Genomic DNA, 24,913 nt, shown 5'->3' on the forward strand with positions numbered 1-24,913 from the left:
GGCTCAGCTTTGGATTTGGCCCCGCCTCTGTGCGTAGGTCGCAGGAGGGCGTGTCTTCTTCACTCACATAGGACGGGGTTAAAGGAGCCGCTGAGAGTAAGGATATGTACTTGGAATACTGCAATATGCTTTTAAAAAGGAGGACATCGCCTTTAATCCTGACTCATTTTTAAATATAATTATCTTGATGCTTTTACTTTGGTCTGCACATTCATCTATACATACTTCAGTTGAACGGTTTAGACATGTTTTCAGGTGCTAGAAAATAAATGAAAGTTTTATTGTTTATTAATCACTCAAATGGTGGTAGAATTTGCTAGGATATTATTTTTAAATAATATATATATTAAAAAAAAACGGAGCCGCTGATTTGGGGGCTCCGGCTCACTCAGGCCGGGGGGAGAGGGAAGGGCACGATGCGGGGCGAGCCTGCGGCGGCAGAGGCGGGCGTGACGTTGCACCAGCCTGAGGCGCGCCGTGCGTTCTCCCGGGGGAGTTGTCCCTGGATCCCGGGACCCTGGCAGTGGCGGGCTGCACGGGCTCCCCGGAAGGGGTTGTGGATAGTGACCTGTGCTCGCACACAGGCTTCTTGGTGGCGGCGGCAGCAGCCTTAGCTTCTCCCGCCCGTCTCTGGGGTCCGCGCTGATAGCCATGGCTCGCGCCCATCTCTGGAGCTCCTTTAAGCAGCGCTCTTAATCCCCTCTCCTCGCGCACCAGGAAACAGAGGCAAGAAAAAGTCTCTTGCCTCTTCGGCAGGTCCAGACTTTTCCCCGGACTCCCGGACTCCCTCCTGGCCAGCCCTGGTGCACTAACCCCCTGCAGGCTGTGTTCACGCCGCCAACCCCCGTCCTCTCCCTGCACTCCGACCGAAGCCCGAGCCTCAGCTCCCAGCCCCACCAGCCCCGGGGGGTTGAGCAGATAAGCCTCTCGGGCTGGTGAGTGCCTGTCGGCACCGACCCTCTGTGCAGGAATCTCGCCGCTTTGCCCTCCGCACCCCTGTTGCTCTCCTCCACGTTTCCGAAGCTTTCCCCGTCCGCCATGCGCAGTCTCCGCCCTGCTCCTCCCTGCACCTCTGTGGTGCCGGTCCCGTACCTATTCTTTTGTCTCTGTTTATTCTTTTTTCTTTTGCCCTACCCAGGTACGTGGGGAGTTTCTTGCCTTTTGGGAGGTCTGAGGTCTTCTGCCAGCGTTCAGTAGGTGTTCTGTAGGAGTTGTTCCACGTGTAGATGTATTTCTGATGCATCTGTGGGGAGAAAGGTGATCTCCGTGTCTCACTCTTCCGCCATCTTCCCCGCCGTCTCCAAAGTATCCGTTTTTAATTCATTTTTTATTGCGTAAAATATACATGCAGTTTATCATTTTAACGCTTTTTAAGCATATATATAGTTCAGGGGCATTACGTACATTCATGTTGTCGTGCAGCCATCCCCACCATCCACCTCCAGAACTTCTCCATCTTCCCAAACTGAAGCTGTGCGCATTAAACACCAGCTCCCCGCTCCCCTCTCCAAGCCCCTGGCACCCGTCATCCTGTTTATTTAGGAATAGATTTTGAATATTACAATAATAGGACTGTGCCCTGTCCATTATTCTGGTATCTCGATTCTTTTCACTTCTGCTAGGGGATCTTTCCGTATCAGTGCCAGAGTAGTGCCTCGTGTGTAATAGACACTTGGTAACTGTTTACAGGATGAGTGACTATCAGTCCTTTCATACATCAGTCCTGAAATCAAGCACCGCCTGCATGTGCCGTACTTGGTGCACCCCTCCCTGCTGGTGGAAATGCAAGCCGCTCCTGGGGTTTTACTGTTACAGCAGTGCTGCTTTAAGCCTTCTGTACTCACTGAGGTGAGTATATCCACAGGATAAATCCCTGACCGTGGAATTGAGTTTTAAATTTCAGATTAAAAAATTTTTTAATTTATTTTATTGCTAAATTAGTGCCTAGAACAATTATAGCAGTTTGGGGGGGGGGATTGTTTTCGTTTTGTTTGTCTCTGTGGTGTGTGAATGTAACTGTCTTCACGCCCTGCCGTCACTGGCTGTCATCCACCTTAATTCTGTGAGTCTGATAGATAGGAAAAGATGGTATCTGTTTGGTTTAACCTACATATTTTAATTATAGGTGTTAACTGAGTAACTTTTCACGGGTTTTGTGGCCTTTTATTCCCCTGCTGTGAACCCCTTCCATAACCTTTACTTTTCTCCTGGCTGGCTGGCTTTTCTCTCCTGTTTTGTGTTAGCTCTGTATCACCAGAGTTACCAACAGTTTCCTTTTTGTCTTTAATCTGCCCCACTGGGAATTTATTTCATTCTGGGGAGCATATAGCTAGACACAACACAACCCACTAAATCACACATCTTTTTGCACTGGTTCAAGGGCCCTTTTATTATACACTCAATCCCAGCTGTACATGCTCTGTTAGTGCATGGTTGTCTGTTCGGTTCCATCGATCTCTTAGGAGAGGTGATTTTTACATACTCAGGTATAACTTTTAATGATGCCTTGGAGTGTGTTTATTGATGTGGACAGATACTAGTATGTTAAATTTTTAAGCAGTATATAAAATATTTAAAACGCTATTCATAAGTAGTACTTAGAAATCTGTGTATATACCATCCCATTTTTGGTGTGTGTTTGTTTGTGCTCTTAATTCAAAACAAAGAGAAATCAGAAGTCTTGAATTGAATCCCTGTTGAATCATGCCATCATTTACGTGGTGACAACAGACTTCAAGACATTGTTTAGATAACAGCAATTTTTTCAAGTTAATGATCCTGCCAAGTTTACAGGTCCAACAAGAGTTTGAAAAGGAAAGGGGAACAAAAATCAACCCATGTTTGTTTAGCCTCTGTTATATTCAGGGCGCTTTGGGATGTGAATTAGAAGCCTGTCTCTTATTCCATGACCAGTCGCATTCGTGTGGTTGGCATCTGCCCATGGACATTTCCACCAGGTCAGCCCTGCGGGGCACAGAGCAGCTCTGAGCAAGAGGGTGAGGGCCCCGGGCCCCCAGGACAGCAGAGGTGGCACAGGGCAGGGTCCGTAGAGTGCTTGGGGACTGAGCAGGGTCTTGGGGAACCATGGTCATTTGGAGAGGTGACGGGGGCGAGGGCACTCTGGGGCCAAAGACCCACAAGCTGCGGAGACGGGTGAAGCCTGCGCAGGCAGCAGTGATTGGCCCAACCCTGCACTGAATGAAGGGTCTGTGGAGGAAGGGGCAGAACCAGCACGGCGATGGGGACAGGTCTGGGAGAGGCTGAACCGCTGCAGTACGTTTCCACGGAAGAATGTGGATACGGCAGCAACGGCACTCTGAGCGGGCACAGCTGATTGGAGGGCAGGAGAGGGTCATCTGGAAAGAGGCCTCAGCAGTCAGACCTGGGCGATTGCCCTGCCCCAGGTCGACCGGGGAGACTCTGGCTTGATGTGCACTGGTAGACATTTGCAAATGCGCTTTTAGAGGATGCGTTTCAAAGTCTGATTTCAAACGCATAATATATCTTGAGTCCTTTATATAATATCCCATTTAGTGGTTAATGTAGTGTTACTTCAGAAATAAGATTTTATTTTAAAATGTATGCCAGTCTGCTTTTGAGCAGTTTATTTTCCCACAGCAGGAAATAATAGTTGCTAGTTTGTGTGCTGATTTGTTGACAAATACTTTACTGTGGTCAAAGACTGATCAGTATTGTTTCCCACTGTTACCAAAATAAGGGGCACAAGTTTTTAAATACTCTTTTTTTTTTAATTTACTTATTTTATTTATTTTTGGCTGCGTTGGGTCTTCGTTGCTGCGCGCGGGCTTTCTCTAGTTGCGGCGAGCGGGGGCTGCTCTTCATTGTGGTGCGTGGGCTTCTCATTGCGGTGGCTTCTCTTGTTACGGAACACGGGCTCTAGGCACGTGGGATTCAGTAGCTGTGGCTCGTGGGCTTCAGTAGTTGTGGCTCAGGGGCTCTAGAGTGCAGGCTCAGTAGTTGTGGCGCACGGGCTTAGTTGCTCCACGGCATGTGGGATCTTCCCGGACCAGGGCTCAAACCCGTGTCCCCTGCATTGGCAGGCGGATTCCTAACCACTGTGCCACTAGGGAAGCCCTTAAATACTCTTATAAATGACTAATCTTTCTCATGTTCCTTCCTGATTTTGCCAGTCACGACTCAGACCAACCTATGTGTTCTTCTACCCCATGATGATCTGTGCTCTGATCACTTTTGCTGGAGTATTAACATTCCATCCCCAAAGGCCGCTTTGCTTGTTGGCCACTGGTTGCCGCACGGCTCTGTTGCTGTGTCCCCCGCGGGCATCACAGGCAGCTCCTCACGGGTCACCCTGTGCAGAGCCTCAGCCAGGCGCCTTCAGAAACTAGACAAGAGAGGTGTGGGGCTGCAGGGAGGGTGTTGACTCAGCAGTGACTTGGTCTTGGGGTTTTCGTATAATTTATAGTACAAATTAGCAGGGCCATTGACTCCTTCCGGATGTGCACTGTGCAGTATGGCCACCAGCCACACGTGGCAATTTCAGCTTAACTCAGTTAGAATTCAGGATTCAGGTCCTTGATCACACTGGCCACATCTCAAGCGCTCAGTAGCCGCACATGGCTGGTAGCTAACTGCAGTGGGGGGCAGTGCAGAAACAGTACGTTTCCATCACTGCAACCAGGTCTAGATTACAGAGCTAGCTGGGCATTTAAATCTCTTTTCCAGTAGTTTGAAAGCCTGGCTTGCTGCATCAGTCAGGGCCCTGATTACACGTGCTAGAAAACCACCCGACGGCCCCCAGATGACTTAAGCAAGTCCAGTAACTAGCTGGGTTCACTTTCCGAGTTGTGAGGGTGGCGCAGCGTGCTTGGGGCTCACGATGTCTCTAGGGTTCCTCTGCAGGTTCAGCCTCCTGGGCGGGCTGAGCTCCGCAGCTCTGCTCCCTCCGGCCCCTGTCTCAGTGCCTCACTCCGCAGCCCCGCCCCGCTCAGTCTGGTCTTGAATCTGTTGACCTGGGCCAGACTCGGGTCACGTGCTTCTCCCTCAACGTAGCACGGTGGCCGGGGAGAGCAGAATGTTCTGGTCTGTCTTCTGCTTCAGCTGGAGATCTTCATCCGGAATTCACGCACTGAGAGGGCAGGAAGGGCCATTGTCCACATCAGCGGTGTTCTTGCAAGTAGGGGAGAGGGTGCCGGGCTGCAGAGAGAGCAGGGGGCCACCGCGCTTTTCTGAACAGCCCGAGTGATGTTTTCCTGAAATAGTTCTGTGGCTCATGTCGTTAATATCCACGAACCACCCCTCTGTGTTGTTGAATCCGTGCCCCCTGCGCCAGCTGTGCACCCAGGAACGCCTTGGGTGTAGTTGAAGAGGCCAGAACACACGCCTGTCCTGACGTGTCCCAGGTGCCGGCCGCTCCCTGAACCTGGACGTAACGGAAGCCCTGCCTCTGAGCAGCCCTGGAGGCCCGGGCAGGCCAGGCCCTTCGGCTTGTGTTTGGGTAGAGCTCCTGCATCCAGCCGTCCTGTCTGGCAGTGCGGGCGGCCTAGAAGTCTCTTCAGCCTCACCTGCATGAAGGGCGTGACCCGCGCCTGCTTCCCCCTGGTGCGTTGGTCACGAGAGCCACCGCCCTGCGTGGTGGGACATGTCATGAGGTTGCTTGGTTTCAGAAGTGGAGCCATGTTGGGGAGAGCGTACATCTCAGGACCCCGAGACGTGCTGGCACAGACAGCCTGCCCCTGGGGTCACCATTGTTGGGGGGCTGCCCCTGGGCGTGTGGGATTGGTTATCCTTTTTTTTTTTCTTAAGTCTAACTGCCGGGTTTTTAAAAAATATCCTCTTAGTACTTTTAGGCTGAAAAAAACAGTGAGGTCGTCACAATGCATCATCTTAATTCAGCCCAACCAAGGCCCCCACCTCAGTTGCTGATTGTCACTTTAATGGTGAAGGGTGATCAGTCATTTTATTGGAATAAATAGACCCCATGACCTAATTACGAGTTATATTTTGAATATATTGACTCACTTATTCCCTCGCCTCAAAATGAAGTACTAAACTATAACCACAGTGCTGAGATAAGTATTCCTAATGACGGGCGCTAGTTAGGATAAAGGCAAAAGAAGCAGTAATAAAGTTCAGAGGTACAAATTACCAGGTTGGCAATAACGTATAAATAGGAATTCATCTGATAAGCTGCCACTCACCCTCTCCTGGTGTCCTGGACCAGCCGCCTGCAGGGTGCCTCGTCCAACTGGTCCTTATCCTTTGCAGACGTCCATCATGGGGGCGTGTTTTCCCATCTCTCCCCCGTTTAGTGCAGCACTAATCATCACTAATTAGTACCGTGGTTCTGTCCTCATGTGCAGGAAGGGAGAACCCTGAGGGAGAAAGACAGCCATTCTGTGTTTCTCCTCACTCAACAAACCACTTAGATAAAGGATGGAAACCATGTCTCAGTTCTTCTAAAATAGACTCTCTGCTTCTCCAGGGAAAATCTCCGCAGCAGCCCTGACTGCCCTGTGGCCCCTGGGGCCGTGACCACTAACTCCCCGTTGCTGGAGGCCTCGTGCATCCGGCATGGAAGTGCTCATTGGCGCCTCTTACCCCTAATTCCATCTCCTTGTTCATGCCATGTATATATTCCTAATTTAGAGTCCACAGTTACTGGGATTTTTTTTTTTTTTTTTTTTTCTTTTTTTTTTGCAGATGTCCCCTGCATTGGCAGGCGGATTCTTAACCACTGCGCCACCAGGGAAGCCCTGGGATTTTTTAAATGCGCTAAAAGCTGGTTCTTGCAGCCGAGCAGCAACAGGGTTCTCTACTAGGCAGCACGGCTGGCGGCACAGCCAGCACTTCCCTTCCGCCAGCCTTTAAAGTTAGAAAGCTCACTACGTTTTATTTATTTTAGTCTTAACATATCATTTTGTATATAAGTTTATGGAGTGCCAGAGTGGGAGTTAGGTGTTCTTAGAAGTAAAGGTTCATTTCTACATGGTAGAATTGTTTAACAACAGCCAATTATTTTTAAATGTAACCCCAAAAATATTATTGCACTAAAAGATTTTGAAGTGAGAAAGACCTTTTTGATACGAAGAACTGTCTCACGATGAAATGGGTTCCCTGGAGACAATTCAGGCAGAGCCTTAAAAATGAACTGGGAAAAAAAAAAAAAAAAACTGGGCAGCGCTGACATGGAGGAGATGAGCGAAGCCCAGCCAGGAACGGCAGGCGGCCCGTGCGCCCCCCGTTCTGCGGTGGCCCCGGCTACAAAGAGCAAACTGCTTTGGGAACAGAGCATACTGTTCTTGAGCGATTCTCGGCCCTGCTGCCTCTCAGCTCACAAGGAAGGGAAGGTGTGAGAGACGGTGTTGTGAGTGTAAACAGTAGGCAGGCAGAGCACTGCCCTCGGGTCGCAGCCCTGACCCCTAACCCAGGGTGGCATCCTCGTCCGGCCGCAGGAGCACCGCCAGGGCAAAAAGCGCAACTTTAGAAGAACCATTTGCACAAAGTGTTGTTTTCCCTCATCCAGTTGGCCTTGTCCAAATGGATCTGCGGAGAATAGAGGGGAGGCCGGTCCTGCTAGAGCCCAGCACCCGGCAGCAGCCAGCACCCACGCGGCCCACGAGACGGGCCCCAGGCTGCAGCCCCTCCCTGGGATTGTTTTCCGTAAACCTTACAGCTGAATCCTCCGAGGCACAAAATGACACATTGCAGACTTCTCGATATACCTCTGCTGGCTGTAGTTAAAATTCATGTAAATGAATTGAGGAAATGACCTTTCTCAGGACGAGGGGAAGGGCTGCAGGTGGGTGGCCACAGCTGCAAATGTAAAATACCGGTGGTGGGATTTTGGAGTTCTGGGTTTGTTGGGGTTTTTCACTTATTCATCTTACAACGTGATGTGGACAAATGTTAACGTCAATAAACATAGGATGTCACCACATTGTTCTTTCAAGCTGGTTTGTACTGACTCACTGCTGGGATGGGCCACAGTGAGCCAGGAGTGCACCCTTCTGACGGCCATGCAGGCAGCTTATCATTCCTGCCATCGGAGAGTGCGATGTGGTCCTCAGGTGTGCGTCTCCAGCACTTTACAGTAAAGTCCCAGCGATGGGCGTGCTCTGGATGCCACAGCGCTGAGGGTGGTGGCTCCTTGATGTGTGTGCTGGTGTCCCACTGTGAGAGTTGAGGAGGCAGCGTCCTGAAGGTCTGTGCACTCCTCTGTGTGTCTGTCGTGCTTGGGTAAAGAGGTTTTTAAGGATGACTGATAACTTACTAAGTGCGGTACCGTGGTGTGGTGCATTCACATGGGTGGAGCACGGCAGACTTGCACTGATGGGATTATCTTGTTTGTGATTCCCATTAGTGGCTTTATTTTTTTCTTTCAGTTTTACTGAGATATAATTGTGTCAACGGACAAAAAGTGCACAACGTGAGAGTTGTGAGTTAAGTTTTATTTGGGGCAACATGAGGATGATAGCCCAGGAGACAGCCTCTCAGGAGCGCCGAGGAACTGCTCCGCAGAGGTTGGGGGCCGGGGGTCAGTAGATAAGTGACTCTGGTGAGGGGGTGCGTGCAGTCGAGCACACATCTTGGCAGAAGGTGGCTGCTCGTCACGAGGAGCAGATGTCACCATTAATGATGTTAGTGCTTTTCTAGGCATGAGGAGATGCAAGAAATTAGGCCCATAAAATCTTCTGAAACTCTATCTGAAGGCCTGTTCTGCCAGGTTTTCCCAGAGCACCGAGGGCCTCCTTCCTGATCTCCACCCAGAGCTCCTTTCAGGGGGTGTCAGAGGTCAGCGACAGCAGTGGCCAGTGTCTTCATCCTTGTAGAGCAGATGGCGAGTGACAGTTTTCTGGTTAGCAGTTGACACACAGCATTGTGTGTTCAAGGTACACAGCATGATCTCACTTACATATAGAACAAAATAACTACCACAGTAAGTTAGTAGGAGTTAGGAGTTAACATCCATCCCCTCACACAGGTACAAAGAAAGAAGGAGAGAAATGTATTTTCCTTGTGACAGAGAGTTTTTTAAAAATCAAAGAGGAACCTCTTCTGGTTCAGGCAGAGCAGAGGTTCATCAAAACGCGATACTAGAGGAATCTCCTTTTCGGTGGAAAGTCACAATTATTTACAAAAGAGCAAGCGGGGCTCTTTTCCTAACACAGTGCCCTTCGTGCCACGTTCCTTTCGCCAAATCCAGCTGCCACAGCGCAGCAGGCTTGGGAGGGAACCCTGCACGGGAAGGCTCGGCCGGGAGAGGTGGGCATTCAGCTCTTGACTTCAAAGGAGCCATCATTCTCCCTAAGATGCCAGGGCAGGATTTTTAGCACCACAGAGGGAGGCATGGTCCGCTCTAAGAGGTGCTGGTTTGTTATTGGTGAGAGGGCCCCAAAGTCGGAAGCTTATAAACACACATTTTTAAATGTCGCATTTTCCCTGTTAACATGCAGACGTTTGCTTCTGTTCCCAGGAAGCCAGTACTGTGTCCTGCCCTCTACTGGCCGGAGGCAGACCTCTGCCCACTTTAGACATTAAGCCTCCGGAAGGGCGCTCAAGCAAAAGCAAAGACCCGCCGAGAGAAGAAGAGAGAGAGAGGAAAAAGAAAAAGCACAAAAAACGGTCTCGAACAAGATCACGCTCTCCCAAGTACCATTCGTCATCCAAGTCCAGGTCTAGATCCCACTCGAAAGCAAAGCATTGTCTTCCCAGTGCCTATCGGACAGCACGGCGCTCGAGGTGGGTGTGCAGGGCGCCCTCGCGGCCGTGCATCTGGTGTGGGTGCAGACCCCCGCACCTGCTCACCAGCAGAGCTGGATGGAGCCTCCCTAGCCCAGCTCCCCGTAAGCACAGACCCACACACCTGCGTGTGTTGATGAGAGATGCGCCCTGCCAACCCAAATAAGATCTTTTCAAAATATTTTTTTAACCTGACTTTCTAAGGTTCATCAGCTACTGCCAGGTATTTTTAAAAATAGAGGTATTTACATTTTAACAGGGCTTAGAAGCAGGCCTAGCATATCGGCTGAAATGTGTGGAAGATCCACAGGGTTGGGGGTCTTGGCTTGGTGTGAACGAGCAGGCTTTCCCAGCCTAACTCCTTGTGAATGTGCAGGTGGCGAAGCAGGAGGATTTGTGCTTTGGCTGTGTTCAGCTTCCCTGGCACAGCACCTACAAGTGCACATAAAGGAGGGAGCACAGTGGCACACATCTGTTTTCTCGATTAATTTGCTTCTCCAAACCTCTCACCCACAGTCACTGTTCAACCCAAAACCACCTTTACAAGGAGCCAGCTTTTGAGGAAGCAGCTTAACATTTCAGGCAACAGAAGTAATAAACATGAAAACCTGTAAGCATCACAGAATTTGCTGCTTAGTAAAGCAGGTATTTTTCTTTTTTTTAAAGCACCTGGCTTGCAGGAGGTTCAGGAAAGCAAATTTTTAATTTTAAAACTTACCTCATGCCTTCTGATTTATTACTGAACGTTGATTGGACTTCTCTCAGTTTCTCTTTAGCACAGCACTTGTACTGATCTAGTTCTTCTTCTACAGCTGCTGTTAGTTCTTTCCTTTCCGTGGGAAAAATGCAGGTGCCCTATACTTTTTATTTTTTAATGTTTAAAAAAAAGTGTACTTGTATACACATCTGCCTGTCTTAAATATATCCTACAACAACATGCTTTCTCTATTTTTACCCAGACCAGACCTTAAAGGCTTGACAAGTATTTACACTTGTCTACAATGAAATTAGAATAAATTTGATCTTTGGCTCTCTGCATTTCTTTTTAATAAATTTATTTATTTATTTATTTATTTTTGGCTGCATTGGTCTTTGTTGCTGCACGCGGGCTTTCTCTAGTTGTGGCGAGCGGGGGCTACTCTTGGTTGAGGTGTGCGGGCTTCTCATTGCTGTGGCTTCTCTTGCCGTGGAGCACGGGCTCTAGGTGCACGGGCTTCAGCAGTTGTGGCGTGCAGGCTTCAGTAATTGTGGCTCACAGGCTCTAGAGCACAGGCTCAGTAGTTGTGGCGCACGGGCTTAGTTGCTCCGCGGCATGTGGGATCTTCCCGGACCGGGTCTCAAACCCGTGTCCCCTGCATTGGCAGGTGAATTCTTAACCACTGCGCCACCAGGGAAGTCCCGCTCTCTGCGTTTTTGCTAGTTCTTTAGACGTTCCATCACTCCTCCCTCCCTCTCCCTCTCCCTCTCTCTCTCTCCCTCTCTCTCTCTCTCTCTCTCTCTCTCTCTCTCTCTCTCACACACACACACACACACACACACAGACACACACAGAGCTTGTTGTTTAACTAAATGAACAACTTTGCTGACATATTTTCAATTTTTGAAAGTCCCCAGAAACTTGTATGTATATATCAAAACTTTTTAAAGTTTCTTATTTGAAAAAATTTCTTATAACATTATATAGTGGAAATAAATAAATAGGCCTGTACAAGCCCTCTGAGTAATAACATACCCAGTAAAATTCTTCCTAGTTATCCTTTATTCCAGCGCTCAAAGAGAAGAGAGTATAATGCATTCATAAACCCCCATCTAGGGGGTTGGTAACTCTCAGGATTCCTTAGATTGTTTCCTAGTGTAAGAAATGAGTAGTTTTTCATGGTGAGTGCTCAGCACATATAGTAGGTGCCGTGTCTAGTACTGAAGTGAGCCTGTCTGGTCAGATGTGATGGCCACAGACCTTTCCCCCAGGTTGGTCTGTTCAGAACTGGAGGTGTTCGTGAAACACTTGGAATTTTAACTTTCTGGGATTTGTGTGATATTTATTGACTATCTATATATAATAGTAAGTCATTTTGTATGTTATTTTAATACATTTAAAATATTTTTTATTTTAGAATAGATTTACAGATTTTATATACAAGTATATTTTATATTGTTCTCATATATTCAGTGCTGACAACTGCAGGAAGCAAAATCCTAATCCTTAGTTTGTAATTTTCAGTTAAAAGAAAAAGTTAAGTTCAAAAAATTTTTAGTGTGAGTTCTGTGATGGCAAACCACCAGTTTTACCTTAATTTGACCTATAGTTAAAATGTTTGTAAAAAGAGCTGAGTATTTTCATAACTCCCAGACATTTTTTTAATCTCAATAGTATCTGTGTGATACTTTTAGTTAATTTGAGTTAAATCAGCTGACTTAAGTTCACTAAATAAGTCAGATGTTTGATTTTGCAGTTTAGATAAAATGTCAAGGCAGAGTGCAACTTTATTATAAAATATTTTTAAAATAATATTATAAAACCAAACCTTCAAAGTATTTGTCCAGGAGTATTTGCCTTGACAGCTTATATGTGGCAGTGACGCTCCTTGAAATCAGACCACCTCTGAGCTCAGGGCCCAGAGGCGTGTTGCAGGTCTCTGATCAGAGGTACGGAGGAGAGACCAGCTGTCTCGTGGTGGGTCTCTGGGCCCTGGGGACATAAGTCAGATAAGTGACCTTCACCAGGTAGAATCCTGCTTCAGCTCTTATTTCTGAGAAGAGTGAGTTTTATTTGATAATACTGCCTTTTTTCTTAAGCTGGTTACAGACCTGCCTTCTTAATCCAGGCTCACACTAATAATTTCTAGGGATCCAACTGGATTTATAAAATAAACAGTTATAAAATGAAAGAGGTTGGTATTCTTGGTGATATGAATTGTTTGAAGTATAAAAAAAAGAAATTTAATTTTTAACCAAAATATTGAAGTTGCTAATGATACTGTCATAATTTTCTCTTTAACTATCTGTCTTTCCAGATAGACTAACCCATGACAGACATAATATCTGCATAGGATATATAAGACTTGTTTCTTGGGCCTGACACAACTTAATTGTTTTAAAAAGACTACCGCCAGCTCCAAGTAAAATGACTTTTGTTAATACTTCTTTCTACTTGTTGTAGGATATTACAGTTGAAATATATTTTCTCTTGTATATTAACTTACTGAAATCCTGTATAAAATGTAGAAAGTTAAGATTTAAAAGCTTTTATGTCATAAGTAATTTTTATGTTAATATGTTAATGCTCTTATGGTTGAAGTCCCATTTATCAAATATGTCTAAATTATAGATGACTCTGGCTCTCCAAAGGTGAATTTGTCATAGAAAAATTTTTAGTTTTGGAAATCAGTCTTTTGCTTCTCAGAAAGCACAGTGATTACCGAAAGACAGTATTTGGTGTCTTTTGAATCAACATTGATTAAAGTATAAGACTTCTTTCTCTGTTGTTTTCTACTTTTATATCACATTAGGTTTTATACCTTAATGGGATGAAGATGTACTCATGCAGTTCACTGCCTAAAATTAAAATCCACTTGTAACAGTGTAGGTATTTTAAACCAAAGCTCCATGAGACCGAAGCTTGAAGTGCAGCGCATTTGTAAGGCTTTTGATGAGATCGCATGCGGCCTCGTGTAGTTGGTTAGTTGGTGGGGGGTTGGTTTCGCTTGTTCCGAGGTTGGGGGGATTCTGGGTGGAACTCTGCAGCCCCGCGGCGTGAGGTGCTCTGTGTGGAGGAGGGCCAGGGGCCCCCCGTGTGGCTTCCAGAGGTCAGGCTCCCTCAGGGCTTTCACTCGGGGAGGGGCCTGGGAGCTGGGGGTTAATGTGGCTTTTGCAAGTGCTCTATTTAATGTTCAAAAAGAACTCAGGCGGGCAAAATTGGGGTCATATTTTAGTTTGAAATTTGTAATTCCTTACGTTTTCCCCCTGATAAACTGCGTAGCAAACCGGTGAGGGTGGTTGGTTTAATCTCCTGATCCAGGCCCTTAAAGGAGGATGGGGTGCTTGACGTTCCCCCAGACGCCGGCTCACGTGCTGGTGTCCAGGAAGTGAGTCGTAACCCCAGGCAGAGCCGTGGCCGCTGTGTTGGTAACGGCGCTGCGGGGAGACGCTGTCCCCGCAGGAGGGGAGGAAGGGTGTGCGGATGATGTCGGGTCCACAGTTCAAGCTTGAGAAGAGCTAAAACCTGGGAGCCTCTTGCTTGTTCAGCGTGGTTGGTACCACATCCTTGCTGCCAGGTCCCCAGCCTGGTTGGTGCCAGATCCTTGGTACCAGATCGTTGCTGCTTGTTCAGTTCCGTGAGGACCTGTGAGTAGTAAAGTAACAGGAATGGAGGAAGTGGGTTCCTGAAATGGTTAAACACTGGTGCAGAGAAGCTATTTATAAATATCGCTGTCATTCAGATGAGAAGTCTCCTTATGACTCCTTTTGAAAGCAAACCATTATGATCATTTAAGAAAAAAAACCTGAGTTGCATCATGCTTGAAAATTTTTAAATTCAGACTATTTCATTTTCTTTATGAGGAGGCCTCCGGTCACGTTATACAGATGATTTACTTACAAAATGGACTTTCTGTTTCTTGCACTGTGCCATGGTAGCAATATTCAGACCCTACTTAACAGAATAAAAGCATTGGAGCTTCTTTAATTCAAATAAAACCTAAGAATCATCTGGTGTAGCTCATGGCCCTTCGTTCTGAGATGGGCTTTTTCCCAGGTAACTTGGAATCTACTGGTAACAGGCACTTCACTTCAAAGAAAGCACCAGTGGCCACTGCAAAGTGGTATTGTATGTCAAAGTTAGGGATTTGCAGACAGTAAAAACTAGTTTATTTTCCTGATTATTGAGTTTATTGTAGAAGTCTGTGTTTAAGCGTTCCGTAGGTGCTATGGCTTTGATTGAGCAGAGCTTTTTTCGGGGCTCTAGCACCGCGCAGCCCAGCACATGTCATTCTGAATGTTAAGTGTGTGCCACAGACCCACGGCCTCCCAGGGGTGCTGAGCTCGGAGGCTTGTCAGGGCAGCTCGGCAGTGGCGGCAGCACAGCAAGGCATTTATTGGGCAGCCTCAGCCACGAACAGATTTGACTCCTGGAGCTCTTTTGAGGGGAAGCCTGGTAAAATGTCAAGGTGTCTGACTGACCTCACCTTTGTAATCGTTACTTAAATCTTAGGAAAGCTGTGGAAACAAAAATCACAACCATTGTATAAGCTGAAAAGCAGTTGTGTCAGAGGAGCCCCAGAGCCGAGGCGCGCGCGTTTCTCCCGGAGCAGGTCATTCCGTGGCTGCGGTGTTTTTCAGGAGTGACTCAGCGTTCCCCCTGTGACACAGAGGGTGGAATGTGATTACGAGCTGATCTTTGCAACAACGGTGTGCGTTGTTGGGGGTTTTACTGTGACTTAAAATGATTCAGTGTAGAACTTCTTTAGATGACAAAATCAAAACCTCTTCTGTATGTCGTTTTTTGAGTGGGTTGTCATAGAAACAGAACGGAAAGAAAATCCCCCCCCCCAGATTTCTGCTTATTTCAGGTCTCCCCAAAACAGTAATTTCACTGAATGGACAAAAAACTAAAATAAGAGTCCTAAACCCACTGTTAAAGGGCCGTCCGTTAGGACCGTGGCCCCGTGGGTGAGGGTCTCGAGTTGGAGTTCTGCGTGCTGGTGTCTGGGGCACGGTTGCCGTGTGTGGGTCACGGCACTGCACGAATAGAATAGTCCTCTTCCAGGCACAGGAAAGGGAAGAAAAAATATTAGACATCTCATAAACAAATGATTTAGCCAGAACTTTCATGGGAACGGCATGGTCTGAATTGGATTGAAGGTTCAGGCTTCCTGCCAGTGGGCCTGCAGCCCGTTCCTCATGCTGAGAGGCCATAAGATGAGTGCAAACGAGAGATTTCCAGGGGGTCCTCGAACTTCATCACGTTTCAGTTTCCTCCTCTTGCCAGTGTTCAGAACAAGTGGAAACGGCTCACTTGGACCTTGTTGCCTTTGCTTACCTAATTTTGACAGCAATACCAGTGAGCTGAACGTGTTTTAGGGAGACCAGATGGGCAAAGGCAAGAGAAAGGAAGAGCAGCAGCGGGCCTGCGTCCGCCAGGAACTGCAGGGACCCAGTGGGCGGGAGCTGGCTCCTGCTGAGTGTCCGCACCAGCAGCCCATGGCTCCAGCCTCAGCATGAGTTGTGCCCCACTTAGAAGCTTAGCATTGGTGTCGAGAGCGTTCTGCCTCTGAGCCTGGATCCAGTTCCGGGTCAGCAAAGTAGGGAGGCTGGGGGCGGGCCTTGCAAGGACAGGCAGGGACCCATCACGCCCCATGGGCTCAGGCCAGGGCTGGCCTCCGTCTCAGCAGTGGAGGTGCTTCCCTGCCCACCCCACACAGGACTGAAATGCCTGCTTTCCTCTGCCAGGTCCCGGTCCCGGTCCCCTCGGAGACGAGCGCACTCCCCCGAGAGACGGCGGGAGGACAGGAGTGTCCCCACTGCCTACCGAATGAGTAACAGCCCTGGAGTCAGCAGGAAGCGGACCCGGTCCAGGTAGGCGGCGGAGCTTTCGCAGACACGGGACCTGCGCTGGAAGGTGGGGCTCCCACGTCTCCGGCACAGAGCTGTCCGGAACCGGGGAGCAGCTGCTTTGGCCGATCCCGAGTCATCCTGGCAGCGTTCTCACTGCTCTGGAGCTCAGAAGCAGAGGGCGCTTGCCTGTGCTGGAACACGTCTGTCTTTGCACGTGGTTGGCCCTGCTGGGAGCTCTTGGGGTCACATTTCCCACAAGCCTAGCTGCCCCTAGACCCCCACACGCGGCTCCTTACCCTTCACGTGTTGAGTAGGGGAAGGAGTGGAGGGGCGACTGACAAGGAGAATCCGAAGTTCAGATTTCAGGTGGATCCCTCCTGCCGCCCAGGTGGCCACGCCTCGGCTGCAGCTCCCAGGAGACTGCCACAGGGTCCTCGTGGGGTCTGAGAGCAGGGAGAGGGCCCATCCTCTGGCCCCTTGACCGCTAGGAGAGACCTGTCTAGTTGAGGAGAGTGAGGGAGGCTGGTTCCCATGTCGCCGTCACCCCCAGTCTGGGCCTTGGACGCTCAGCAAGCCAGGGCCCCTGCCCCCGCTCCCAGGAAGAGAGCTCCGGGGCTGACCTCTGCCACCAGAGGCCCTGGCACCACCACTGACTTGAGGAGACACAGGACCCAAGCCAGGAGCATGGCCGGTGGACCAGTGGGCGTTTCCCTCTCGGCTGAGGGGTGCCATCTGGGGATCGTCCCGTCCAGCGTGGGTGATGCCACCTGAATGCTTTTTGTCACTTGGCTTCTGTATTTCCATTCTCCTTGAAAATGAGGGCTTCCCATTTTTTGTGTCCCTGCACTGGAGTTAAGGCAGGCCCCGGCTCTGGTAGGTAGACAAGGAGCATTGCTGGCCCGGTGACCAAGGCACCCAGAAAAGGGCAAGACGCCATTGTTGCCCATCGTAGTCTCAGACTTCATGATGCCATGCTGCTGAGTGTCAGGACACCCGGGGTTCCAGAACCTTCCAGGGTCTTCCAGAGGACAAATCTGCATTTCAGGTGTCCACCGTTCTTGGCCAAATGAACCCAGCCATCACCCAAACCTGCCTCAGAGACGCCCCTCCATCAGCAAACATGCTCAACAGGAGCAGTTGTTTTTTTTTTTTAACATCTTTATTGGAGTGTAGTTGCTTTACAATGATGTGTTAGTTTCTGCTGTACAGCAGAGTGACTCAGCTACATGTGTACATGCAGGAGCAGCTCTGAAAGGCATTTCTAACTGAAAAATGTTCCTGCAGTCCGGCTAGTTATGCAGTAGTTCCATTAAATGATAAAATGTCATCTCTTTTTCTTAAAACAGAAAAATCAGGAAAGGAGCTGTAAAACTGATATATTTCAGTGAAGGCTTCATGTACAGACTCACTCTGTCTGTTTATAAATTTCATTTTGTGCCTTGGAACTCCCACGCTAAGCATACGTGACTGTTACAGGATGAAATGATGAAAATTGAGTCCATTTTAAACTTTATTCCTTATGCAAGTAATTGACATTTGAAATTTATCATCACCCTTGGTATATGTAAAGGGCATGGTCTAAAATTAACTCCTTGGAGCCGAAGATCTCTCCTAACAGAAGAGTTCTTGCTTTGCCCTCAAATTAACCTTTGCATTAAAAGAGCTATCACTAGAGAAGATGGTGATTATATTAAGATTCATCAGAGCTTGTGCTATCATCAGAACTTTAATAAGTCAGATAAAAGAAGTTAAGATTCAACTTACTGCAGGGCCTAGCTACCCTGCCCTGATAGATGGGATCAAGCCTGTGACCTGACTCAGAGGTCGTGGACAGTGCTGGACTCAGGGGGAACCCGGTAGAGGTGAACATGTGCATGATTTCCTGGGCTTGATTATAAACCCAGAGTTTCTGTAGGCCAAGAATATGTTCTGTTAGCAGGCGAGTTTTGTTAACCCAGCAGTCAGGCTGTCCCCTCCGTCCTTCTACTCGGAGTAGCTTCGGGGTCTCTGCTTCAGTGCGGCAGCAGGTGACTAATTCGTCCACCAAGTCAGGGTCACTTTAATCCCGTCAGGTCACCCCAACTGAGGGGAAAGTGCCTCCTGCCAGATTTGAAGGATTATTTCTACAAGCTGATCACCGAGTGCTTCTTTCACTGAGTTTTTTTTTCTATTTTATTTTTTTTTAACTTAACATTTTGTTTAAATTAGTTTATTTATTATTTTTGACTGCGTTGGTTCTTCATTGCTGCGCATGGGCTTTCTCTAGTTGCGGCGAGCGGGGGCTGCTCTTCGTTGCGGTGTGTGGGCTTCTCACTGCGGTGGCCTCTCCTTTTGCGGAGCACGGACTCTAGAGTGCAGGCTCAGTAGCTGTGGCTCGCAGGCTCAGTAGTTGGGGCACACAGGCTTAGTTGCTCCACAGCGTGTGGGACCTTCCTGGACCAGGGCTCAAACCCACGTCCGCTGCATTGACAGGCGGATTCTTAACCACTGCGCCACCAGGCAGATCCCTGACTTCTATTTTTGAAAAACTTTTAACTTACTAGGAAGTTTTTAACTTACTACTTAAAAACACCCATCTGCATGTAACTTGTAGCGTGACTCAGTGTTAACGTTTTGCCACATTTGCTTTCCTTTCTCTCTCCTCCTCTTCCTCCCTCCCTCATGCTCTCCTGTGAGTGTATATTTCATGACTTGGACAAGCCCAGGTCACCTGTATCATTGAAGGTCCCACACTCTGGATTTGTCTTACTGTGTCCTTTTGGCTGTGTTCATGTTAAGTATTTCTAGCAAGAATACTCTATAGTGATGTTGTGTAACTTCCCATTGCATCACACCAGGAGGCACACAAGTGTCCCTTTGTCCCATTGCCAGTGACACTGAGTTTGATCACTTGGTTAAGGTTGTGTCTGCTGTGTCATCATACCTTTTCCTCTTTGAACTAACAAGTCATCTGTGGGGTGGCACCGGAACAACGTGAGTGTCCTGTGGCCAGCAGCTTTCTCCTCATTTCTTCTCTAAACACCCCCCTTTGTTTTAGTATCACTGTGGACTTTGGGGATTTGTTTTTTATCTGTTGTGCAACAATCCGTTGCCATTATATTCTATTTGATGGTAACATTGTCTCACATTTGGCCCCATTGTTCTTTGAGTACTTTGTCACTTTTGGCCCAAGATATTCCAGGCTTAGCTTGTGCTTTCCCTGCCCCAGACCTGGGGTCACCTGTTTCTCCTAGGAATCCTGGTTCCTTTTAGTGTTTGGAGATCCAGATCTGGGCAGAGTGAATATTTTTAAAAGTAAAATTCACGAAAATGTTTAGCCAAATCATATTACAGTACACTCCAACAGGAAGTCCCGGTTGCTTTATGACAGTAAATGGTATGTGACTGGTTAGGGTGGGGGGCAGGGTTTAGCACTGAATCCCTACAGCTCAGCATTCACCGAGCACATCAGCAAACACCTGTTGAGTGAGTGAATGGGAATATGCTGCTGTTCTATGGTTCTTGTATCATACATGAAGTGTTATTAATTCATTGTAGATTATGACAATTGAAAGATGCGTATCATACTTCTCTAGAGCAACCACTAAAAATAAAAAGGTTAAAAATCCAATAGAGACTGTTAAAGAGAACCATAAAAATGCTTTATTAATGCAAAAGAAAGCAGAAAAGTGGGGAAGAGGAGGAAAAAGAGCAAATGGACAGCTAGAAAACAAGAAGACTGTTAACACCATCCCTACAAATAATTACATTAAATGTAAGCAGACTAAAAACTCTAGTTAAAAGGCAGAGATTTCAGACTGCATTCAAAAGCAAAACTTAATACTAAGCTGCTTATAAGAGATACTTTAAATATACAGATAGGTTAAGATCTAAAAGATACACCGTACAGTGCTAATAAGAAGAAAGGTGGTGTGGCCATATTAGCAGGAGACCATGCAGACTTGAAAAAGTGGTGCTAGAGATAAAGAAGGCAGTTTCATAATGATGAAGGGGCCAGCTCTTCATGAGGACATAATGTTTTAAATGCATGCATTGAATAAAAGAGCTTTAAAGTCCTTGAAACAAAACTGACAGAACTAAAGGGAAAGGCAGGCAGTAGAACACTACAGATGCAGCAAATATGAACAGCACTGTTGACCGGCTAAACACTACCACCTGCAGTGAGGCGTGCACAGTCTCGTGACATGCACGTGGGTCAGTCACCAGGCTGAATCGTTCCCTGTAACACTGGATTGGTCCCAGCACATTCCAAAAGACTCAGATGATACAGAGTATGTCTTCTTACCACATAAAAATCTGTAGAAAGGCATCTGGAAGGTCCCCAAATGCTTGGAAGTTAACACATTTTAAATTACCCATAGGTCAAAGAAGAAATCACAAGAGAAAGTAGAAAATATTTTGAAATGAATGATAATGAAAATGTATCATACTCCTTCTGCAGCTGTACTCAGAAGGAAGTTAGCAGCTTTAAGCGTTTATATTAGAAAAAAAAAAAAAGGTCTAAAAACCAATCTTCTGTCTTAAGCTAGAAAAAGAAGAACAAATTAATCTCAAAGTAAATAGAGGCAAGGAAATAATAAAAGTAAGATCAGAAATCAACAAAATAGAAAACAGACTCACAGAGGAAAACAGTAAAACCAAATGATGGTTCTTTGAAAATGATTTTAAAAATGATAAATCTTTTTTTAGATTGATCAAGAATGAAAGACCCTATAGACATTAAAAGGATAATAAGGAAATAAATCTCATTCCCGTTAATTTAACAGCATAGGTGAAATGGACAAATTCCTTGAAAGAAACAAACTACCAAATGGACAGCAGAAGAAATGGAAAATCTAAGTAGCTCCACATCTGCTAAATAAACTGAATTTATAAATTAAAACTTTTCCACAAAACTCCAGGCCCAGATGACTTTTATCAGTAGAGTCTAACAAACATTCAAGAAAAAGAGGATAACCAATTTTATAGACACTTCAAAGGAAATAGAAGAGAGAACGCTTCCCAGTTCACCTCATGAGACCATCCTAAAGCAGGTGGATAGTGTGTGCACATCTGTGTGGTGTGGAGTGTGGTGTGTTTTGTTGGGGGAGGGACGTGTGTGCACAGGCATGTGTTTATTCATAAACTAATACTCTCAGGAAAATAAGAAGTGCAAAAATCCTTAACAAAGTGTTAGCTGATTTGAGTCTAGCAATTAACTAAAAGGATAAAATACATCAGGACCAAATGGGGTTTGTCTCAGAAATGCGAGGTTCTTTAACATTCAAAAACCAGTCGTTGTAATTCACAGTATTGACAGAGTAAGTGAAGAAAATCCTGTGACATCTCAGTAGATGCAGAAAAAATATTTGACATGATTCATCACCTGTTCATTAAAAAGAGAAAAGGGGGGAAAAAAAAACTTGGCAAAGCAGGAATAGAAGGAAATTTTCTCCATTTGGTAAAGGGCATCTCTATTTTTTTTTCTGGCCACACCCTGTGACTTGTGGGATCTTAGTTCCCCAAGCAGGGATTGAACCCGGGCCCTCAGCAGTGGAAGTGTGGAGTCCTAATCACTGGACCACCAGAGAATTCCCAAAGGACATCTTTGCAAAACCTACAGCTAGCATCACACCTGCTGGTGCCTTCCCCCTGAGATCAGAGACAAGGCCAAGGTGTCTGCTCTGTAATAGAATTCATAACCTCGACAGTAAGGCAAGAAAAAAGAAATAGAAGGCCTAAAGATTGCAAAGGAGAGTGTAAAACTGTGTCTTCTTATTAAGGAACCTCTAAGTTTATTTCTGTATACTAGCCTAGAACAACCGGAAAATGAAGTTAACGCTAATTGGAACAGTATCAAAAAAACAAACTACTTATGGATAAATGTAAGGAAGCATGTATAAGATCTCTCTACACTGAAAATCACAAAACATTTCAGAGAAAATGTTTAGGAGAAACCTAAATAAATGGAGAGAAAGTCCATGTTCATGGACTGGAAGGCTCAGTGTTGTTCAGATGGCTCTTCTCCACAGAAGGATCTGTAGGTCCAACGCAGTCCCAGTCAGAACTGCCCTAGGCTTCTTGTAGATGCTGGCGCACGGACTAGCAGTGAGAACAACCTTGAAAACTAAGTTGGAGACTCTTACCACCAATCCAGGACTTTACTAGAGAGCCACAGGAGTCAGACGGCGCGCGCGGCACACCTTAGAAAGGTGGAGAGCCGAAACAGTGCAGGGAGGAAAAGTCGTTTTTCAGCAAAACTTGATGGAACAACTGGACATCAGAATGGAAGAAAAGTGACCTGTACCCCAAATATCAAGCTTAACTCAAGATGGATCACAGACCTAAACATGAAAACTGGAACCATTCTGTTTTTGAAGAAACAAGGAGAGTACATTTATGAGGTGGGGCAGAGATTCCTGAGGATGTAGAAAATGCCACCATAAGAGAAAAAAATTATAAATTTGACTTCATTGAAATTAAAAACTTCATTCAAAAGGGACAGTTAAGAAAGTGCATCGGCGGGCCCCAGACGGGGAGAGAGATTTGCAATGTGTATCTTCCTATGTCAGTCCCAAAAAGGCAACCCAGTTAGAAAAGGGGCAGAGGGCTTGAAAGACATTTCATAAGAGAATGTATTTCAGGTCCATTTCTCCATCGGCCTGGAAGGCTGTTGTCACTGAGCTGTGAAAGAGAGGAGCTTCGCATCCCGTAAGGAGGCCTCAGCGGGGCGGCCTCCTGGCCAAGCACCTGCACTTTCCTACTGCTGGAGCGTTCGTTGTGTCCCCGGGTGTCGCAGCTGTCTGTAAGCTTGCTGTGGTTGAACCAAGAAAGAAGGCACATGCAGATGTCTACAGAAGTTACGCTTCCATAAGAGATTTTGAGGAGATGCGGAAGGCCGGTATCTCTTAGAGTGCAAAGTTATTTTGGAATGGAAGGAATTTCTTTGGGTTGAGTTCCACAGGAGTTTGTTACATGCTTGTGTTTCGAAACTATGAACTATGCATATCTGGGCTAAGGAATACTTTTGATAAATAAGCCACAAATACCTTGGTGGAAAAACAGAATATATTTAAATAGCCAGTGAAGGTAGCATATGAAAATGTGCTCAGCTTCCTTAGTCACCTGTCAGGGAAAACGCAGATTAAAACCACAGTGAGGTGCTCTTTACACTGACCAGAATGGCTGGAAACGAGCAGACGGACATTACCAAGTGTTGAAACGCTTGGGAAACAGTTTGGTGGTTTCCTACAGAGTTAAACATGCACTGCTCCATGGCCTGACCGTGCCAGTCAGGATTGCTCACCTACCTTTAATTAATTCATGTAGGCAGCCATAGGAACTTAGCCAGATTTGGGGCTGAAATCATTTGGGACGTATGTCACGTGCTACTAAATATTTATCGTTTTATTTGCTGCTTCCTTTGAAATCCTAGCCATGTGACAACAAGTCACAAAACGTCTGCAGTGTAGGAGGTAGGCCTGTGGTGTGCGCTTCCCGCTTCTGTGTACCCAGCACCGGGAACAGCCTCTTCTTTGTGGACCACTTCCCTTGGTCTTGTCCTGCACGTAGGCCAGCGCACCAGGGACACTTCCCACGGTCAGGGACCCACCCTCTAGTGCTTTGCAGCAAGTCGCAGCCCGGATGGAAGCAGGGAGCGACAAACTGAGACAGGGGCTGATGAAACCAGCGGTGACCTGCGCCTGCAGAGGCCTTCCAGGAGACGGTCCCAGCAGGAGGGCGGCCTGCAGCCCAGGCGCCCGGCGGGTTCTGAAGGGCGGCAACCGTGCTCTCAGGAGAAGCGGGCAGGGGCCTGCACCGCAGCGCTTCCACCACCTACACATACCCTCTTTCTTGCTGTGTTTCAGGCCCGTGGGGAGGGGGGGGTCACAGGGCAGGGCGTGGAGTGGAGTGAGAGCTGCCTCTGGGCGGGGGGGCGCTGGGCCCAGGCAGAGTGCGGGCTGCGGGGCTGGAGCGGGGAGGGGCTGGGGGTCGTTTCTGACGTGGAGTCACGGGCCTTGGCGACTCGGAGGACGCGGGCAGCGAGGCGCAGTCGTGAGGGTGGTGGGAGAGCGGGTGGCCCCGGGGGCCGTCAGCCTCAGGCCACAAGGACAGGCCGAGCGCTGGGTTTTGATGATTTTCCACTTCTGGTTGGAAATTCCCATTAAGTCAGCGTAAATGAACAAGCAGTACAAACAGCGCTTGGTTACTTATCTTGGGCTATTTTAAACGCCGATAAAGTGCTGATGGTGTTTTAAACCCACAGGCATCTGACTGCAGGACTTCTGGCGAGAAGGTGGTCCACGTTTTACTTCTGCACGACTTTTACTTTGTTATATCCATCCGTTTCAAGTTAATTAAATGTGTATGGTTTTGAAAAGGAGTCAATGTGTATAGAAGGGTGGGTGAAATTGCTGAATTGTCCCATGGAGAGCACCCAGAGCTCCTTCGGACCCCGCGCTGTGCCTTTGTCTAAAACCGCTTTCCTTCCAGAAGCCCCCACGAGAAGAAGAAGAAGCGGCGCTCACGCTCGCGGACCAAGTCCAAGGCCGGCTCACAGCCCGCCTCCCCGAGCAAGCAGGCCGCGCGCCGGCACTCGGCCAGCATCTCTCCTGTGGAGAGTCGGGGCTCCAGCCAGGAGCGCTCCAGGTAACCCCGCCCT

At 47.4% G+C, this 24,913-nt stretch overlaps 1 protein-coding gene across 5 annotated transcripts in view; it reads left to right on the forward strand.

The window, feature by feature from the left end:
- The window catches only part of SFSWAP (splicing factor SWAP), a 77,470-nt gene that overhangs the window by 49,899 nt on the left and 2,658 nt on the right, over positions 1 to 24,913 (forward strand). For 3 of the 5 annotated variants that reach the window (XM_024739859.1, XM_024739861.1, XM_024739862.1), the window contains 3 exons: positions 9,455 to 9,720; positions 16,168 to 16,293; positions 24,745 to 24,900. In XM_024739859.1, the coding sequence (XP_024595627.1) occupies positions 9,455 to 9,720; positions 16,168 to 16,293; positions 24,745 to 24,900 (548 nt within the window). Of the gene's footprint in view, positions 1 to 9,454; positions 9,725 to 14,733; positions 14,886 to 16,167; positions 16,294 to 24,744; positions 24,901 to 24,913 lie in introns of all 5 variants that reach the window. The other 2 variants (XM_024739863.1, XM_024739860.1) reach the window with 2 other exon arrangements.

Source organism: Neophocaena asiaeorientalis, unplaced genomic scaffold (genome assembly GCF_003031525.2).
Source record: "Neophocaena asiaeorientalis asiaeorientalis breed wild unplaced genomic scaffold, Neophocaena_asiaeorientalis_V1.1 scaffold757, whole genome shotgun sequence".
In the NCBI taxonomy this organism is placed as follows: Eukaryota; Metazoa; Chordata; class Mammalia; order Artiodactyla; family Phocoenidae; genus Neophocaena; species Neophocaena asiaeorientalis.